This window comes from Dysidea avara, chromosome 6 (genome assembly GCF_963678975.1).
Source record: "Dysidea avara chromosome 6, odDysAvar1.4, whole genome shotgun sequence".
NCBI lineage: Eukaryota > Metazoa > Porifera > Demospongiae > Dictyoceratida > Dysideidae > Dysidea > Dysidea avara.
Window position 1 is genome coordinate 12,499,923 of NC_089277.1, and position 21,585 is coordinate 12,521,507.

Below are 21,585 nucleotides of genomic sequence, written 5' to 3' on the forward strand. Positions count from 1 at the left end.
CTAATAATCATTAACACTACCTGTCTTGGCTGTTTGCTGCACGTCACCTATAAATATAGTTTTTATCCTAGAACTGTTAAAGACTGCTGGAATGAGTTGCCAACTAATACAATAGAATCAAGAAACGTGGATGAATTTATTTGCGTACTTAACCTTTACTACTGTAATTAGTTACTAAATTGTATGTATGTATGTATTTGATTGTACCATTTGCAAACCAGCTGAGCTGACTGCCCAGTACTCTGTGCATGTAGCTGTGATACTTTTGATTGTGGGTTTTAGATTTTCATAATTGATTTGGCAAAACTTAAGTTGACCGTTGATTTGTAACTGAATGTTCAAATTACTTTGTGTTTAAATTGCAATTGGCACTTGACTCTTAAGTTTGACCGCGGTCGCTGATTGGTTACCTGTGTGTCACCCGGCCCGATTGAAGCTATCGTCAGACTACTAGTTACAGCTCACAAGAGTGCAGAGTGTGTCGGAAGTGAGTTTTAGTATAAAAGTATAGTACACACATATACGTACTATCCTATTACTTTGAAAAACCATGCACCGCCTGTGTCACGCCCACTTAATGCTGCGATGCTACACCCGACCTTTGTATTGATAGTAGAGTAAGCGATCTATTGTCGGACACCATCTATAATCGGACACTTTTTCTCAGAAACTACCAAACCGAATCTTTTGAATGTTTACACGGATGAACTTCACACATAGCCTAGCAATATACCAAAATTTGGGCTGGAAAGCTTTTGTGGTTGCTTTGCTACAGCCGATTAAAGTGACTGTCCGAAAACCTCTAATATCGGAAGTTTACCTCTTTTATCGGACACCGCCCAGCAATCCTCCACTAAAAGATGAAATTCCTCACAACCACCACTGACTGTTAGGGGAATACATGTACTTTCTAAGCAGCCATAGTTTGTTTCATTCCTCCACTCGTAAGCGGAGTTACAACCATTAATATTTGGGTGTGTTGCGACCTCTATAATCGGACAGAGCAGAATTTCATTTTATCACTTCAAAGCTACCTTTTAGGTATAATTAGCCATGAAAATGAAAGATGTGGTACAAAATCTAATTGGATTTCCAAGGAGTCACAAAATTTTACCATTTTTTAAGCAATCAGTATGCTACTGTGGGACTTCACAAAATGACTTATGGACTGTTCCGAAGAACTTTTAGCACTGAAATGCATGGGTGTAGCACAAAGGGGAGGGGCAAAAGTTCTTCCACCCCTCCACTTCCAATTACCAAGATATACTCTAATAGAGCTGTCAGCTACTCTAATAGAGCAGTCATGTGTCCAAACAAACATTTAGATGCAGGTTTTAGTAAAATTCAGTCACCTTTGTTACCAAAATCAATTTCAGAAGACTACTCTCCAACTTTCCTGTTGGGAATATTCCCCCAGACTCCCTTGATAGAGCATGCTTTGCATGAGAAGAATGCTTCTCACTCTCAACCAGCCATGCTACTTAAGCCCTTCATTCACCTAATTAACTTTTGCTATCTGCTCTTACAGCCATGCACGTCACACATGCTTTGCAACACGCTAAACAAAAGGTAGTTTTGTATGAAATAAACAACTAGCTACATGCACTCACCGTGATATAGCTATACAGTTAGTAATTAGCGAGAAGATATTACAGATTTTTTAAAAAGAACCAAAGAAAGGCATGACATGTACACTACATAGATATAGCTGTGACAAGTGTATAATGTAGATTAAAAGCATACAATTAGCTCCAATCTGGATCATAATTAATTTAACTGCTGGTATGGTTGGTTACAGAAATGGCAAATATATAGTGATAGTCATCCTTGCTGGTTGTTACTCTTGTTACTCCAGGACATGAACATGTGGTGTCATTCTTTGCATCTCTTATATGTGACCCAATTTCTTGACTGGATGATAGGAGTTCTTAGCAATGTACAAGTTTTGTTTTCCACCTACAAATTAGCTATATACACATGCATGCATGTCTTATTTTTAATTAAGCGAAATCATACCTTTCATTGAGCACATTGCATAGCATGTGTGACATGCATGGCTGCAAGGGATATAGCAGAAATAAGGTGCATAAGGGATTTACGAGCTAGAATGGTAGCTGGTTCATACAGTTTGCAGTGTAATAAGTATACACTTATCATCATCTAAAGCATGCACTATCAAGAGGGTCTGGGAGCATGACTCCCAGAAAAGCTTTGAAAATTAGCCTTCTGAAATTCATTTTGATATACCAAGGTTGAAATTTTATTCAAAAATGCATCTAAATACTCATAGGCAGCGGAAAGGGGGGGTCTTAGCCCCCCTCAGAATGATATCACACCAAAATTATCTTTCTTGGAGTGGAGCTGAAAACCGTGATAAAGATCGAGATACTCTAATAGAGCAGTCACTCTAATAAAGTAGTCAATGTGTAGCAAGCTATGTAAGGATTTTTATGTAGTTTATCAGCTAGAAATGGTAGCTGGTGAGGTGGAAAGCCCTTGTTACTTGGTTGTGACCTTTTTTTTTTTTTTTTGGTCTCACCTTACCAAACTATAGAAATAAGTCTGGGTCAGCCCAGCCCCCCCTCATATCAACTACTTCCTCCGCCACTGTAAATACTTATTTGAATACATGACTGTTCTATTAGAGTATATCATGATAATTGGAAGTGGAGGGGTGGAAGGACTTTTGTCCCTCCCCTTTGTGCTACACCCATGCATTTCAGTGCTAAAAGTTCTTCGGAACAGTCCATAAGTCATTTTGTGGAGTCCCACAGTAGCATACTGATTGCTTAAAAATGGTAAAATTTTGCGACTCCTTGGAAATTCAATTAGATTTTGTACCACACCTTTCATTTTCATGGCTAATTATACCTAAAAGGTAGCTTTGAAGTGATAAACCGCGTGAAATGAAATTCTGCTCTGTCCGATTATAGAGGTCGCAACACACCCGAATATTAACGGTTGTAGCTCCGCTTACGAGTGGAGGAATGAAACAAACTATGGCTACTTAGAAAGTACATGTATTCCCCTAACAGTCAGTGGTGGTTGTGAGGAATTTCATCTTTTAGTGGAGGATTGCTGGGCGGTGTCCGATAAAAGAGGTAAACTTCCAATATTAGAGGTTTTCGGACAGTCACTTTAATCGGCTGTAGCAAAGCAACCACAAAAGCTTTCCAGCCCAAATTTTGGTATATTGCTAGGCTAAGTGTGAAGTTCATCCGTGGAAAAATTCAAAAAGATTCGGTTTGGTAGTTTCTGAGAAAAAGTGTCCGATTATAGATGGTGTCCGACAATAGATCGCTTACTCTAGTTCATTCGAGATACCGATTTTAAAGAATTGAAGTCAGCATAGCTTGTCAAGGATAGTAAGCATGCAATGGAGTAAGAGATGCATCAATTTATTACCGTTCAGATCACTTCCAGTACTTGTAGAGAAAGAGATGTCTTGTTTGTTGAGACAATATCAAGACGATATATATCTATATTAATTCTCTTCGCCCACGCACGTGTTTTTCGAGCACTGATCCATCATTCTTGGTCGGATTTCAATCGGATCGGTACCATTCAATTCTAGAATTTGAGACAAATCTTATGATCCAGGATTGGTGGCGATTCGTTGAACTACGGAAAATACCCTTTAAACCACCGTAACTACCTGAGGAAGACACGAATTCGTCCATAACTTTCTTGAGACCCTTATCGTGTTACCAGCCCAGCCTACACTAGACTTTTCTCTCCCCTGTGGCCAACAGAACGAAAAACGTTAAAATCAAGGCCATAAAAATTTCAAACACAAACTCCTCCCAGGGTTTTCCCCCGATTAGCTTCAAACTCACTAAATCAACTACCCGTCCAAATCAATGTGTCATAAGGTGGTTTTCGTGTCTATCATTACGTGCTAACCTTGGTTGCGAGATACTTATCACTATCTATGGCCATTATAAGTTACGATACGCGTATACGGCATCCAGGTATACACGCGTTGCCAATAGAAATCAGATGACGTCACGGTTAAAATTTAATATCTAAAAGCTTACAGTGAGATAGGATCAATCACTTTTTCATGATTTAACCAATCAAATCAGCGAATTTGATCATGTGATCTGGTGTGTACGCTATCATCCGGCAAACACACTCACCAGTATAAAAGGAGAGTTTTGTAGTGGGTGTGGCCAGTCTACGACTACTTGCAGAGACTACACAAGAAAGATTCATCGGGAATACACAATCTGCACCCTGCTGCGCTCATTACAAGGATAGACGTCCTGAGGCCTACACCGCTGTGCGCTAGACGAAGTATAACTGCAGCGACATGAAGACAGGCAGGAGTCAGGGAAGCCTAAAATTGAGGATTACCAGCAAACCACTGCAATGGAGAAGGAAACAGTCAATAAAGGAGAGTTTCGTAGTGGGTGTGGCAAGTCTACGAGTGATGATTATTTCTATCGGGCTACTGGACAGAGACTACACAAGGAAGACTCGCCAGAAATACACACTCTGCACCCTGCTGTGCTGTCCACTACAAGATAGACGTCCTGAGGCCTATCCCGCTGTGTGCTAAACGAAGTATAGCTACTGCGACAAATAGACAAGCAGGTCAGGGACTATAGACAGACCTAAAACGGAGGATTACTAGCAACACCAGTGCAAGGGAAAATGAAACAGTCAACAAAGGATAGTTTCGTAGTGGGTGTGGCAAGTTACCATGGAATGATCACTCCGACCAGGCTGCCTACAATGACACACTCTGCACCCTACAGGATGACACACTTTCATGTATTCACACAATAGTGCACAATTGTCTTAGTATCACGCGCATTTTGCGTGGGTACACACTCTGCACCCTGCTGCGCTCATTACAAGGATAGACGTCCTGAGGTCTACACCGCTGTGAAGTATAACTACAGCGACATGAAAACAGGTAGTTCAGGGAAGCCTAAAATTAAGGATTACCAGCATACCACTGCAAGGGAGAAGGAAACAGTAAATAAAGGAGAGTTTCGTAGTGGGTGTGGCAAGTCTACGAGTGACGATTATTTTTATCAGGCTACTTGACAGAGACCACACAAGAAAGACTCGCCGGAAATACACACTGTGCATCCTGCTGTGCTGTCCACTACAAGGATAGACGTCCTGAGGCCTATCCCGCTGTGTGCTAGACGAATTATAGCTACTGTGACAAGAAGACAAGCAGGTCAGGGACTATAGAAATACCTAAAACGGAGGATTACTAGCAACACCAATGCAAGGGAGAAGGAAACAGTCAACAAAGGATAGTTTCATAGTGGGTGTGGCAAGTTAATGTGGGGTTATCACTCCAACCAGGCTGCCTACAATGACACACTCTGCATCCTACAGGATGACACCTTTGTGAACAAGGAAAATTACGTTCAACTACTCTAGTAGAACATACATCTACCTTACTAGGCGATGAATCGTGGGGACTATATCATTTAGTTGCTATTGCAGTCTTCAATGTGTAGGGAGACACGGTCACATTTTCACTCCTTGGTAACTCAACAGGGACAGCTGAAACTTCCAGAAGCTCTACTGAGCAACCACTCTTCATATGAAGGATTCACCTGGGCTATGCTGATATACAACTCTTCACATATGCTGGTGTTGACCTTGCTCAGTGCAGCCGATTAACTTGAATACCATACTCAATACTGTACTACATACACACTTTGTCATGTAATAAGTAAACAACACAACAATACCATGATTAGGATGTAGAAATGAAACTCCATTTCAGTTACTCATATTGACAAAACAATCTATCTGAATAATACCACTATATGTGACAAATGCAACTTGAATTAGAATATAGCTTATTGTGGTAATGCACCAACCATTGGTCAACTGATCCTCATGCCACACTCAAGCACTTTATGTTAGTTCATGCAACATCATCCTAATGAAGTATTTAGTTCATGCAACATCATCCAAATGAAGTATAGAGTACATCCCAATTGTGGTATTTGTCTGCTGCCCAAAACTAATTTTATGTATGTGCATGGTTGTAATGGGACCTGCATGAGTACTGCACAGATGCGCAGAAATTCCAGTGCACAAGGCCAACCTACATTATAAAAACTATAACATCAGTCACTCTTTGTTCATGAAGCCACCAACATTATAGCTAGATTTTAGTGCCACACATAACTGAAGAGATTATGCATGCACATAAGTAGCTATGTGTAATCATGACTTTGTTGGTATGTAATGATGTGATTATTTCTTGATCATTAGTAATGTTCAAACTTTAAGTGTATTCACACAATAGCATACAATTGTCTTAGTATCACGCGCATTTTGCGCGGGTACACCTAGTTATAATAATTACAATACAAAAACAATATTTATGGCAAGCAGGAAAGCTCAGTTTAGGCACACCGATAGATCCCAGTCCTGGGAGACTCTAGAATTTATCCTGTTTGAGCAGGAGACAGCAGTGCAAGCAGCCTGCTCAAACAGGGATCTTACAGTCTTCTGTGTCACACTGCTTGTAGAGTTTCCCACCAAATAGATAGAAAATCTGAACAGTTGGGTAGCATCACGAGTGTTCACAAATTATTAAAGAGGAGGAGGGTTGGGTGGTGGGGTACAGTGGGCAAGAGAGACTTCAAAAAGGCACGATTGAAGTCAAGACACAAGATAACAGGGCTGAGTTGGCTGATATGCAGCAAAATCAACAGATAAAATGTTGGCCAACATTATCAGGCCATCCACAAGGGGTAGTCACTACCAATAGTCCTGTAGAACTATCTGCAACCAGAATCAAAATTAAATCAAGATGTAAATTAGTACTTAATCAAGCGATCAAGATATCCTAGAAATTGGTGATTAAGCTTGCTCGCAAACAAAATTAGAATTTACAAAATATGTGCTAAATTATCAAGCAATAAAGGCTGTTTTTAAGGCGAAATCAAGTGATCAAGATATACTTTGTCGATCAAAAACCTTGATCTTGGTCGCAGATGGTTCTACAGGACTATCGGTAGTGACTACCCCTTGATCCACCAGTCCAGTAAACCACTGATTCTTGCCAAGCCAGGCCCTTCACAAGGCCAGAAACTGTCATTCAAGCTTTCCACACCACTCAGAAAAGATGTCTGTTCAACCAGTTTGAATAGTACTGGATGAGAGTCAAAACTAGTAGTATGATAGTGTAGCTATCCAGTGGTGGTGTTAGTTTGATTTTGCCTGATGTGTGATTTGGTCACATCATGATTACAGTTTGACTGCTAAGAGTTGTAGTAAGGGGTGCAATAAGTTCACAGATTATTTCCTGCTGAGTGATCATGAGTGCTGACATATTAAGTCTTGACAGGTAGCCCAAGCATTTTTTGGTATAGTATATTATTATAACAACTATGTTATACATTAAAAATTGCTGTTAGTGATTGCTGGAAAATGATTACAATTGTTGACTGCTTTATTCAGCTTTATTAGAGCAATCAAAGTTCAGGCCTCACAGTTGGTCTTGGTAAACAGTGAGACAATAGGCACATGTAGCTATAGCACTGCTAATATATACTCACCAAATTGATAAGGTGGGTGATTCCATTTAGTTTCATTCTTGTAAGGATTCTGTTTCCAGTTATCAAGACACAAAGTAGTGTGTCATGCAGCCAAGAAAGCCGGCACATGAGTATATTTACAGGAAAAAACAAAACAATACTTTTGTGCATAAATAGCTCTGCGCTCCCTTCTTGGATTGGAATCATTTTATACTGCAAATGTCTGCTACCTTCAGCATCCCACATACCAAAGATTGCCTAACACAATTGTGGAATATAAGCCTTCAAAATTTGACTTAATTCCTTTTCTTCGTTTAAGGGGCTCTGGGGCTTAGATTATTCTTTTCACACACTTTACAAAAACCGTTATAAAATGCAAATGTGTAGCTCAATTTTCTTGAGCTTTGGTACACTATTTTAAGAATATATTGTGTCATAATCACGTACCAAGTTTGGTGCAAATCTGATTAATAGTTATAGAGCTTATGGGCGATTATTTGCATTATGATAATAATTTTAATAATGGCTTTGTGCATTATTAAATTAATGTATTATCATTAACATCATTGCAGCCGTTTCATGGCCGCCACCTTTGATTTCATAACTTTTTTTCACCCAATTAAGCTTTTGAAGACCTCACCCTTAAAAAATACAGCTTGGCTATTTTTTTAATACAATAGTAGTTTTAAAAATTGTTAATTTAAAAATGAAGTAGGGATTTATCCAATAAAAAGTAAGAGATGAATGATGGTATTACAGCATATCTCAGTGGGAAAGTCCCTACTTTGGCATTGAGCAAAATAATTGTTATAACTTAATGTGCCAAAGCAGGAAGTTTCCCACTGAGCTATCCTATAATACCATCATCCATCTCTTGTTTCACTACTTTTATTGCATAGACCCCTACTTCATTTTTAAAAAGCAATTTTAAAATACTAGTTTGCTTAGGTTTTTTTGTTTTTTTTGCTGTAGCACAGCTAGCTACAATGTAACTTGTAACTGTTCTAATAGAATATCATACATGACTGTTGTGTTAGAGCGACTGTTGTATTAGAATATATCTTGAGTCAGCTAAGAGGTACGCAGCTAGCTAGACCAATAAGGGGTGAGGTCATCTTGTTTACTGTTAAATAAACAGTTAGATTGTTAAGAGGTATGGTCCCCATACTCTATTGCTATTAGTCCACCTAGATCTTTGATGGGCATGGTCGCAAACCTAACACAAACGGGATCTCCATCACAAACTTGCAGATATCTATCTAGTGTATCACCGGGATTGAAGTGCTTCTGAAGTCCAGCTCCAAAATAATTCTGTGGCGTCTATATTAGGTTGCTGAAAGAAAGTGTTGATACAGAAACGATATGGTTTGATGAAGAAGAAGACAAGCAGCCTGATTGAAGATAAAAGAAAGACAAGGTACAGAGGGCCTTCACTCGTCGGAACCCCAGAAAGCACATCCTACTGGTGAGTTTGTTGTTGTGGCATAAAATGGTGGCTGTGTGCTGCTTCGGTTGGCCTCTAGCCTTGTGACTGTGGTCAGTGAGGCAGGCAGCGAGGAAGTGAGACTAAAATTCGAGTTTTGGCAATTTTAAAAAAATTCTGTATCCTGCCACCTGTAAGTGTTTTATTATATTTTATATATTATATGGACTAGTACTATTCTGTAAAGGTGATTTTCGTCACGTAAAATGTCTCTAGGGTGATTTTTAAAGGCGGAATTTTGGGCAGCGCATGATAATAAATAATAATAATAAATTTTCTGGGCGATCTCTACCTAAATGGTATACTAATGTACCATTTGATACTAAACTAACTTCATAATCTACATATGTATTCCAACTGGACACCTTTAACAGCCACTGCTAAGTATGTTTATACACTGTAAATTAAAAAGTATTAATTTCATACCAAAAGGATGACTCCTGTGGCAACTGAGTATTATTTTCATGCGCAAGTTGCCACAAGAGGCATTCAGAAATAAACATTCACCTGTGTCTATTGAATAAACTGGGTTTAGCTTTTAAAGTCTCATGATCAGCCATTTGCTAGCTACTATTACGTTGAGATGTTGCAAAGTATATGTAGATCTATTAGAACGATCAGATCAAGACACACGGTAGTGTGTCGTGCAGCCCAAGAAGTCAGCGCGCCACACCGTGAATATATTAACAGGAAGAAAGAAAATGCAATTCTCACACCTACGTAGCTCTGTGATCCCTAATCCGATTGGAACAAAATTTGCTAGACCAAATTTGCCGCCCAGTTAGGGGAGTCTACATACCAAATTTGAAGAATATCGCTCCAGCCATTTCCGAGATACGAGCGAACAAAATTTCGTTTTAATTTCTTTGTTTTTTTTTCATCTTCATTTCGCACACTTCGCAAAATTTGCCATAAAACACAAATGCATGCTTGGATTGGGCTGAATTTGGCACACTTAAAGGGCTCATTAAGGCGGATCTCCATACCAACATTGGTAGGAATCTGATGAACATTCACGGAGTTATGACCGATTATTTGCGTAAAATAAGGTCGAAGGTCTGTCACGCCTACAGGGTAAACCCCTTGGAGGAATCAGTTGAGAATTGATATGTAGATGGAGAAACCATCATAGGAGTGCTGTTTTGTGGTTTGAAAGGAATCGAGATAAAGACCATGGAGATATGACACAAAACCCAACCTGTGTCAAAATTACGCGATCAATTTTTATGAATAAAAAAACTGTTAGTTTTCATGTCTACCAGGCAAACCGCTTAGAGCAACGAGCTGAAAATCAGTATGTAGCTGGAATAATCATCATAGAAAGTCCTTGCAGTAGTACAGAAGAATCGGATTACAAACCACTGAGTTATGATCCGAAAGGCAACTACGTGTAGCAAATGCGAGATCGAGATACTCTAATAGAACAGTCACCCTAATAAAGCATTCAGCTGCGTTTATAATTTACTCAATTATATTACATTGCAAGTTATTCTGTAAGGAATTCAGCTACAAACAAGTCACCCTGTAGTCAGATCAGCTAGAAGATAGAGAGTTCAGCTACAAACAAACCATCATGTAGAGAGTTCAGCTGCAAACAAATCACCCAGTAGAAAGTTCCACTATGAACAGATCACCCTGTAGAAAGTTCAGTTAGAAACAAGTTATCCTGTAGAGAGATCAGCTAGAAGAAGTCACCTTGTAGAGACTTCAGCTACAAAGAAACCACCATGTAAGAGAGTTCAGCTGCAAACAAATCACCTGTAGAGAGTTCAGCTAGAAACAAGTCATCCTGTAGAGAGATCAGCTAGAAACAAGTCAGCCTGTAGAGAGTTCAGCTAGAAGAAGTTACATTGTAGAGACTTCAGCTACAAAGAAACCACCATGTAAGAGAGTTCAGCTGCAAACAAATCACCTGTAGAGAGTTCAGCTAGAAACAAGTCACCCTGTAGAGAGATCAGCTAGAAACAAGTCAGCCTGTAGAGAGTTCAGCTAGAAGAAGTTACATTGTAGAGAGTTCAGCTACAAAGAAACTACCATGTAGAGAGTTCAGCTGCAAACAAATCGCCCTGTAGAGAATTCAGCTACAAACAAATCACCCTGTAGAAAGATCAGCTAGAAGAAGTTACCTTGTAGAGAGTTCAGCTACAAACAGATCACCCTGTAGAGAGTTCAGCTACAAACAAGTCATCCAGTAGAGAGATCAGCTAGAAGGATCACCTTGTAGACAGTTCAGCTACAAAGAAATCACCCTGCTTCATCTTTTCTTCTTCCTGTGGTAAAGAAAAAAATGATAGGTTAAAAAGCCCTAAAGCCGGCCATAGGCCGGCTTTGGGGTATACAATACAAAAAGAAGTGAAATCTAATCCAAAACAGCCAAGCTGTAAAAAAAAAAAGATTGCAGCCCTCAGAAAGACTATGGTGAAAAAAGATGTGAAATCCAAGGTGGCGGCCAAGAAATGGCTGTGATGGTAGGTTAATGGTTAAAAATTTTAATAACGACAATTCAGGTGAATTTTGTGCCAAGACCAAGCGGCACCAAATTCACTTGAATTGTTGTTATTAAAATTTTTACCATCACAGCCATTTCTTGGCCGCCACCTTGGATTTCACATCTTTTTTCACCATAGCCTTTCTGAGGGTCGCACTCTTTTTTTACAGCTTGGCTGTTTTGGATTAGATAACCTATATACTCGATCATCTTTCATTGTTACTTTTGCTACTTATTTCTTGCTTGTAGCTAATGACTTTAGAAGACCAGAAACATGATTAGCAGAAAATTCTGTTACATTCTGCATACAGAAGCTACATAATTGACACCATTTGAGTCACTCTGAAAGTAAATCTTCATCATCCCTACATTACTGTATGATGTAGTAAATGTTGAGAGTCAAGACACACGGTAGTGTGTCGTGCGGCCCAAGAAGCCGGCGCGTAACACCTGTGAGTATATTGACAGGAAGAAAGAAAACGCACTTTTCGCACCTCCGTAGCTCTGTGCTTCCTTGATGAAATAAGACGATTTTTGCTGTGGACATGCCCTCCAACTGCAGCACTCCACATTCCAAATTTGAGCGAAATCGCTTCGCGCGTTCCCGAGATATGCGACTTCAAAAATTGGCTCAGTTTCTTCGCTTTTTTTTTCTTATTTTTCTTTTTCTTGTCGCACACTTACCAAAATTGCTATAAAACTCGAACGCCATATCCGATTGCCTTGAAATTTGGCACATAGAAGGGGGATATAAAGGCGCATCTCGGTACCAACTTTGGCTGGAATACGATAAACAGGCAAAGAGTTATGAGCGATTATTCACGAAAAATAACACCAATATGTTGTCACGCCTAGAGGGTAAACCGCGTATGGGAAGAAGCTGAAAGTCGGTGGGTGAATAGGTTAACTATTGAACCTCAAACCTTTTGTGGTTTGAAGGAAATCAAGCTAAAAAATAGGAAGATACAACGAAAAAACCAACAGTGTGTAACAATTACGCAATCGAGATTAGCTAATAAAAAAAACGACTGCTTGCCACGCCTACCAGATAAACCGCTTGGGGTAATGCTTTGAAAATCGTTGTACAGATGGAGTAATCATCTTAGAAAGGCTCATCAATGGTGTAGAAGAATCAGACTTAAAGCCACGGAGTTATAACACGAAATCCAACTTGGTGCAGCAAGTGCGAGATCGAGATACTCTAATAGAGCAGTCATCCTAATAGAGCAGTCACCCTGAAGAGAATTCAAGAGATCAGCTAGAAACAAGAAACCTGTATAGAGATCAGCTACACACAAGTCACCCTGTAGAGAGATCAGCTAGAAGAAGTTACCTTGTAGGGAGTTCATGCAACTATGGAAAGGGATAGTTCAGCTAGAAAAAATCACCTTGTAGAGTTCAGCTACAAACAAACCACCATGTAGAGAGTTCAGCTACAAACATATCGCCCTGTGGAGAGATCAGCTAGAAGAAGTTACCTTGTAGAGAGTTAAACTATAAAGAAACCACCATGTAGAGAGTTCAGCTGCAAAGAAATCACCCTGTATAAAATTCTGCCACGAACAAATTGCCCTGTAGCAAGATCAGTTAGAAGAAGTTACCTTGTAGAGAGTTCAGCTACAAAGAAACCATTCTGTAAAGAGCTCAGCTGCAAACAAATCACCTGTACAGAATTCAGCTACAAACAAATCACCCTGTAGAGAGATCAGCTAGAAGAAATGACTTTGTAGAGAGTTCAGCTACAAAGAAACCACCATGTAGAGAGTTCAGCTGCAAAGAAATCACCCTGTATAAAATTCTGCCACAACAAATTGCCCTGTAGAAAGATCAGTTAGAAGAAGTTACCTTGTAGATAGTTCAGCTACAAACAGATCTCCCTGTAGAGAGATCAACTAGAAGAAATTACCTTGTAGAGAGTTCAGCTACAAAGAAACCACCATGTAGAGAGTTCAGCTGCAAAGAAATCACCCTGTAGAAAATGCAGCCACAAACAAATTGCCCTGTAGAAAGATCAGTTAGAAGAAGTTACCTTTTAGAGAGTTCTGCTACAAAGAAACCACCCTGTAGAGAGATCAGCTAGAAGAAGTTACCTTGTAGATCGTTCAGCTACAAACAAATCACCCTGTAGAGAGATCAGCTAGAAGAAGTTACCTTTTAGAGAGTTCAGCTACAAAGAAACCATCCTGTAGAGAGATCAGCTAGAAGAAGTTACCTTGTAGATCGTTCAGCTACAAACAAATCACCCTGTAGAAAGATCAGTTAGAAGAAATTACCTTGTAGAGAGTTCAGCTACAAAGAAACCACCATGTAGAGAGTTCAGCTGCAAAGAAATCACCCTGTAGAAAATTCTGCCACAAACAAATTGCCCTGTAGAAAGATCAGTTATAAGAAGTTACCTTTTAGAGAGTTCAGCTACAAAGAAACCATTCTGTAAAGAGCTCAGCTGCAAACAAATCACCTGTACAGAATTCAGCTACGAACAAATCATCCTGTAGAGAGATCAGCTAGAAGAAGTTACCTTGTAGATAGTTCAGCTACAAATAAATCTCCCTGTAGAGAGATCAGTTAGAAGAAATTACCTTGTAGAGAGTTCAGCTACAAAGAAACCATCATTTAGAAAGTTCAGCTTCAAACAAATCACCTGTAGAGAGTTCAGCTACAAACAAATCTCCCTCTAAAGAGATCAGCTAGAAGAAGTTACCTTGTAGATAGTTCAGCTACAAACAAATCTCCCTGTAGAGAGATCAGCTATAAGAAATTACCTTGTAGAGAGTTCAGCTGCAAAGAAACCATCATTTAGAAAGTTCAGCTTCAAACAAATCTCCCTGTAGAGAGATCAGCTAGAAGAAGTTACCTTGTAGAGAGTGAAGCTACAAACAAATCATCCTATTGAAAGATCAGCTAGAAGAAGTCACCTTGTAAAAAGTTCAGTTACAAAGAAACCACCATGTAGAGAGTTCAGCTACAAACTAGCCACCTTGTAGAGACATCAGCTAGAAAAGTTACCTTGTAGAGAGTTCAGCTACAAACAAATCTCCCTGTAGAGAGATCAGCTAGGAGAAATTACCTTGTAGAGAGTTCAGCTACAAAAAAACCATTCTGTAACGAGCTCAGCTGCAAACAAATCACCTGTACAGAATTCAGCTTCAAACAAATCACCCTGTAGAGAGATCAGCTAGAAGATATTACCTTGTAGATAGTTCAGCTACAAACAAATCACCCTGTAGAAAGATCAGTTAGAAGAAGTTACCTTTTAGAGAGTTCAGCTACAAAGAAACCATTCTGTAAAGAGCTCAGCTGCAAACAAATCACCTGTACAGAATTCAGCTACAAACAAATCACCTGTAGAGAGTTCAGCTACAAACAAATCTCCCTGTAGAGAGATCAGCTGCTAGAAGAAGTTACCTTGTAGAGAGTGAAGCTACAAACAAATCACCCTATTGAAAGATCAGCTAGAAGAAGTCACCTTGTAGAAAGTTCAGTTACAAAAAGAAACCACCATGTAGAGAGTTCAGCTACAAACTAGTCACCTTGTAGAGACATCAGCTAGAAAAGTTACCTTGTAGAAAGTTCAGCTACAAAGAAACTATTCTGTAAAGAGCTCAGCTGCAAACAAATCACCTGTACAGAATTCAGCTACAAACAAATCACCCTGTAGAGAGATCAGCTAGAAGAAATTACCTTGTAGATAAACAAATCACCCTGTAGAAATATCAGTTAGAAGAAGTTACTTTGTAGAGAGTTCAGCTACAAAGAAACCGTAAAGAGCTCAGCTGCAAACAAATCACCTGTACAGAAGTCAGCTACAAACAAATCACCCTGTAGAGAGATTAGCTAGAAGAAGTTACCTTGTAGATAGTTCAGCTACAAACAAATCTCCCTGTAGAGAGATCAGCTAGAAGAAATTACCTTGTAGAGAGTTCAGCTACAAAGAAACCATCATGTAGAGAGTTCAGCTGCAAAGAAATCACCACTGCCCAAATTTCAAGGCAATAGCTCTTTCCAATCTGAAGTTATCAATTGTCAAAGTTGGCAAATTGGATGTGTGGAAGGCCCCTTTTCGCAAATCCGGTCACATATGTATTATATGTGACCGGATTTACGAAAAAGGGTCTTCCACACACATCCAATTCTATGAACTTGAATGACCATACCTTTGTGCTCAAAGAAGATACTAACCTGAAATTTTGTTCATGTATTAACCTATGTTGTTACTCATCACTGTCCAAATTTCAAGGCAATACTAATTTCCTATCTGACATTATGAACTGCCAAAGTTCGTAAATTGGATGTGTGTGGAAGACCCCTTTTCGCAAATCCGGTCACATATATATAATTTGTACATTTACTGATAAAATATTTAAAGTACATCTACTTCATCTTTTCTTCTTCCTGTAGTAAAGAAAAAAAACATAGGTTAAAAAAGTCCCAAAGCTGGCCATAGGCCGGCTTTGGGGTATACAAATACAAAAAGAAATGAAATCTAATCCAAAACAGCCAAGCTGTATAAAAAGTGTGTGGCCCTCATAAAGGCTATGGTGAAAAAAGATGTGAAATCCAAGGTGGCGGCCAAGAAATGGCTGTGATGGTAGATTAATGGTAAAAATTTTAATAACAACAATTCAGGTGAATTTTTGTGCCGCTTCACAAAATTTACCTGAATTGTCATTGTTAAAATTTTTACCATTAACCTACCATCACAGCCATTTCTTGGCCGCCACCTTGGATTTCACATCTTTTTTCACCATAGCCTTCATGAGGGCCGCACACTTTTTATACAGCTTGGCTGTTTTGGATTAGATTAGATTTATCATGACATTAAATCAGTTTCAAGTTCACTCAAACAGTTATAGTCAGCAGAAATTCAACAACTGTCTGTTTAAGCATAGGCTAAGCTCCTAGCCAAGTGTGCAATCTAGGGCAGTACACAGCATAGCTATAATAGATAGCTATCTCTGTGAAACAATTATTATGGATTTTTTCTTCATATAAGGAACCTTACCTGTGTGTTAATAATAAGTTTTGTGTATTGACATCTTTCCTTATACGTGCGTTATGGATGCCACAGAGTTTATTTATAGCACTAATCAGGAGCTCACAAGTGCTGCAGGGTGTTAACTAGTGTCTAGTCTCGTGCATGGCCAGAGTACATATTCCATCCAGAACCTCACACAATGCCTATCATCAAGATATTTACTCTGGGTATCATATTAATCAGGAACTATAAACACCGCTGAGAAAGGATTTTCACCAACAGCTGGCTGGTTAGCGTATATATGCCACAGCTGGGGCTATTCATGCTGCATGATGAACGTACCAGCTAATCTATTTTCATCTTGCTTTAAGAGTTTAGTCTGTTGTCTTCTTCAAAGTGTTAATCTGGTTTACTTCAGTTTTTAACTGTCACTGTCAGTTAAATGTCCTTACAGTTGTAGAATGAACAGCTGCAGTTGGCTAGTTTAAACCTGCCATGTCTAGCATGTGACCAGCTGAGGGGTTGTAAGTTTGCAATGGTAACCTAACACACCAGGCAGCACAAAATGTAGTGATGAGTAACTTTCCAAGGTGTAGTGGCACGCATTAGTGGCATTTTTTACATTTGCTGGACTTTTTGACTCCACTTTTTAAAAAGTTGTAGTGCAGCACAGCACTGGACATATTTTTGCACTTTTGTGGACATTTTTTAGACATACTGTGAGTTACATAGTGATTTATTTTTCCAATCACACCCAATTTAACCAATCACACCCAATTAGGGCCCTAACAGTTAAAATTGCACTCATGCAACTTTAGCTGCTATTCATACACTTATTTCCTAATTGTACTCAAATGTGTGTCATTGCCTGTTCATGCTCATGGTTACTTAATAGTTATGCCATGGTTGTGAGGGATTTTGCTGCTTATATATACACCCAAAGTACGAGGGCCGCAGGCCTGAGGACTAAGGGTGTATATAACTACGTATCAACAATACCCGACGCAGTTGTAATTAAGTGATAATATATATACACTCCAGGCACACTCACCTGATAGGTGAAAGAACTACAGAGCACTCACCCTGTTCCTTTTATACATCAGTATCTGATGATCATTAGTGGTTTTAATAGTGTGGGTTAATAGCCATTATAACATTATTCATACGTCATTATGCTTTACATATAGTGCCAGAAAAATTGCGATTTTGGGATTTGTTTTTAACATTTTGTACTATATTAAGCCTACTAACTTGGCTATTGGGACAGTAAGTAAGTCAGTATATTAAGTAATCTAGTTGGCCTCTTTATGTTGTTCTGTGGTCTGTTCAATAGCTGACATGTGGTATGCAGAAATACACATCCATGCATTGCCTAAACAATTATTTTATTCACCATTCGTCTTTTAGTAACTGCCAACTAAATGAAACTTAACAACTACACTGAGCCAAACGTGTAAACCCAAACCCATATTTAAACTCTCCATGTCACTCGATATAACGAGTCAAAGCGTGTTGTATTTTTGACCTGGTCGGGCATCAAAGCCATGAGCAAACTGTGTTTCCATGATAAATATGCAAGTTAAACCCCAAGTGGTGCCTTTGAATTCCCAAGCTAAAGTGGTTATATAATTATGTGACAGATCTAGTGTCTACTCTTTCACAAGTGTGAGTCTATATCTAACAATAGCAAGCACATAATATAATCAGTGTGACAACATCTTGTAATGCTGGTGTAATATTGATTCTGCAGAAGCTACTGCAATGACTGCATTACAAAGCAAAGAAAAACTAGTATTCATAGATCACTACTCCAAGCTATGTGACACCATCACAGACATTGACAGCTTACTACCACATTTTGTGCAAGAAAACATCATTCCAGTAGATGACTTGGAAGATACCAGTTCACTAACAAAATTAGGAAAAGTTAAAAAGTTACTATCACACATTTCTGGTCCTCTGAAGGCCAATAACTTGGCAGGATTTTATACTATGTTGAGTATAATGGAGGAACATGGTACACAAGCCACAAGAGAGTTGGCCAGTACAATAAGAAGTCTTGTCACTGCTGATCATAGTCCATCTAAACATATCATGGCAGAAGGTTAGCTAGTACACTAAGAGACTGTACAATTGCTGATTCTGGTAATCCCAGTCAACCATTGAATGATGTAATGATTGTCCTATATATATGCATGTATGTGTCCAGAACATTGATTGACTCACAATTCTAGATACACGCATGCATAGTTGCTGTCTAAAAATTACTTGTACATGTTGTATACTTAGGTACTCTGAAGCAATGCAAAGATTATCTGAAATCGTCCTATCTTAACAGACCAAAGGAATCTAACAAGTGGTCTAAGTTAGGAGGAATTTCACTTCATATAGGAGTTACTATACTAAAAGCAAAGTATCTGGCACCATCATTTTTAGAAGAGCACAGTATGGGAATAGCTAATCACAGAAATGACCATTTTACAATTGAGGAGATATTGTCTAGTGGGTATGGAAAGATCATACTGATTGAAGGAGATCCTGGTGCTGGTAAAACAACATTAACCTTTAATATCTGTAAGCAATGGGCTAACGGTAATTTATTAGTAAATGATTTTGTGTTCTGGGTACCACTTCGTCACTACCAAAATGTGGCCAGTCTTACTGAGCTATTTGATAAGCTTAACTGTTGTATGATGAAAGAGCATGCCCAGCAGAATAATGGTAAGGGATTGGTGTTTATACTAGATGGATGGGATGAGCTTCCTGACTACTTACAATCACAATCTTTCTTTCATGACATCATCTTCGAAAAGACTGCACTTACTTGTTCTACCATTATAGTAACATCTCGACCTTCTTGTTCTGATTACATAGCTGAGGCAGTGCAAGATTACCATTACCAAATACTGGGATTTACTCCTGAGAAAGCTTTTATGTACATTGATAATTACTTTGGAAATGATTTGCAGTCTGCTAAATCTTTGTTAGATTTTCTCAAAGACCGCAAGCATCTTCATCGACATTTCTACATTCCTATTACAGTTGTGATAATGTGTTTTGTGTACCATAGAAGTGGAAATCAGCTGCCAGAGACACTGTCTAAACTTTACAAGTGGTTTGTGCTACTTTGTATTCGGTCTAACATTTCTGAAAGTCAAAAACTAAACTTTACTAATGTACAAAATGTACCTGAGAAATTAAAGCCACTATTTAGTAAGCTGTGCAAAGTAGCATTTGATATGTTAAAGCTTGGTAAGCTACAATTCCTTGAAAAGGAACTAAAATTCTCCCAAGAAGATTTAGAGCCATTTGGTGCTCAGTATAATGAGAGATTTGATGGGTTTGGATTGCTTCATATTGAGCATGTTACTAATGATTTTGCTGATAGGGAAAAGTGTTATAGCTTCATTCATCGTGCAGTACAGGAACTTTTAGCAGCCATGTCAATATTGGAATCAAACAATGTAGAAGAAACAATTGATCAGTACTTTCACGAGGACTCTTATTTGATGAATGTTTTTCCATTTTTATTTGGTCTGATGCCCAAAATGCTACTGGAGTCATTGTCTGACAACCTAATACAAATACTTGTACAGTCTGGTTTTAACAGAAAGCTGCTTAGTGTTATGTTACACTGTTTGTTTGAGGCACAAGATGATGGTCTTTGCTGCAAATTTAGTTTTGCTTTCAGTGAGTTTAAAAGTATCAACATTCAGCTAAATACACATTTAGAATATCGTTATGCATTTTACTTTCTCTCTGTTTGTCAGTGGAGAAAAATGAATCTCAACCTTTTGTCACTGTTTGCATTAACAGACAGTGATGCTGAAGTGATGGCCAAGTATTTTTGTGGTTCCTCAACTGATGTTGCCTCCCTAGTATTAGCTATCCAGTTATCGCAGAAAGGAATGAAGGACTTATCTAAACTGCTTTCATATCAACATAATTTGGTATCACTGAAGCTTTACTCTTATGCATTACACTCCAGAGGTTGTGTAAAGGTCCTTTGTGACAACATCTGTCAATATTGTACAGAGCTCACTAAACTGCGATTGCCTTGTGCAGAACTCAGTGAAGAAGATTTAGACAGCCTTTCTTGCCTTCTTAGCTTATCAAAATCACTAAAAGCTTTACAGCTGCATGGATGTGTACTTGTTGAAGGAGCATCATTAAGTTGTTTCTGTGGTGCACTTTGTCAGTCGATATCCCTCACAAGTTTAAGTTTTATTGGTTGTAGCTTGTCTCAGGCTGACTGTGAGACACTTGGGAAAGCATTAAGTCAAAAAATTAACTTAAGGGAGTTAAACATATTGGAAATGCTTATTGATGATTGTTTAGACCCAATACTGAGTGGCCTAGCAACTAACGTAATATTAAAGCTGTTTAGGGTGTCACCGAAATCGCCACAGTCTACCCATCTTGTTGGTCAATGGTTGGAGAGATGTTTTGTCTCCAATCATTCGCTTACTACAGCTGACTTCACTGGTTACCCGACTAGTTTAGACAGATATATTTTGTGGTCATCTTCACAGGTATGCTCTATCTGTACTGGTTTACAATCCAACAACAGTTTAGTAACACTGGACATTTCTGGTTGCTACATAGACAAGACAGCCAGTGATGCTGTGTGTGTCATGTTGTCACTAAACACATCATTACAACATCTCTTCCTTAATCCAGTCCACATGGAAAAACCAGAAGCTGTTGCTATAATTGACACTTGTAATACCAGCACCACACTGAAAGTGTTATCATTGGTTAAGTCGATGAAATCTAAGTTTCCATTTTTTACTGATCAAGAAGTTAACAATGTCTTGAGTTTTCGACAATCAAGTCTGAATGTTATCTGGTAAGTATTCCAGAATGTAATTATCTACTTGTATGTTTCATGGTACTATTTGGACAGGGAAGTTCAAGATTATTATGCAGCCAAAGATAAAGTACACTCAACACATTGAAGTATTTATTGCTTTTATTTTAAGAGGGTCTTATTAGTACAACAAAATTGAGTACACAAGCTATAATGCATAATTTCAACAATTACATCATATCACTGAAAAAATCAATTCAGAAAACTTATCATGCACCTTCTCAAGTAATGACATATCTGCTATAC

At 38.7% G+C, this 21,585-nt stretch overlaps 1 protein-coding gene across 1 annotated transcript; it reads left to right on the forward strand.

The window, feature by feature from the left end:
* The first annotated feature begins 268 nt into the window (after positions 1-268).
* On the forward strand, positions 269-21,557 carry LOC136258768 (NACHT, LRR and PYD domains-containing protein 12-like). The gene is made up of 4 exons (XM_066052123.1): positions 269-487; positions 18,220-18,573; positions 18,759-21,318; positions 21,376-21,557. Exons 2-4 carry the CDS (start codon positions 18,231-18,233, stop codon positions 21,425-21,427), a joined length of 2,955 nt encoding a protein of 984 aa, XP_065908195.1. The 5' UTR covers positions 269-487; positions 18,220-18,230; the 3' UTR covers positions 21,428-21,557.
* The last annotated feature ends 28 nt before the right edge of the window (positions 21,558-21,585 follow it).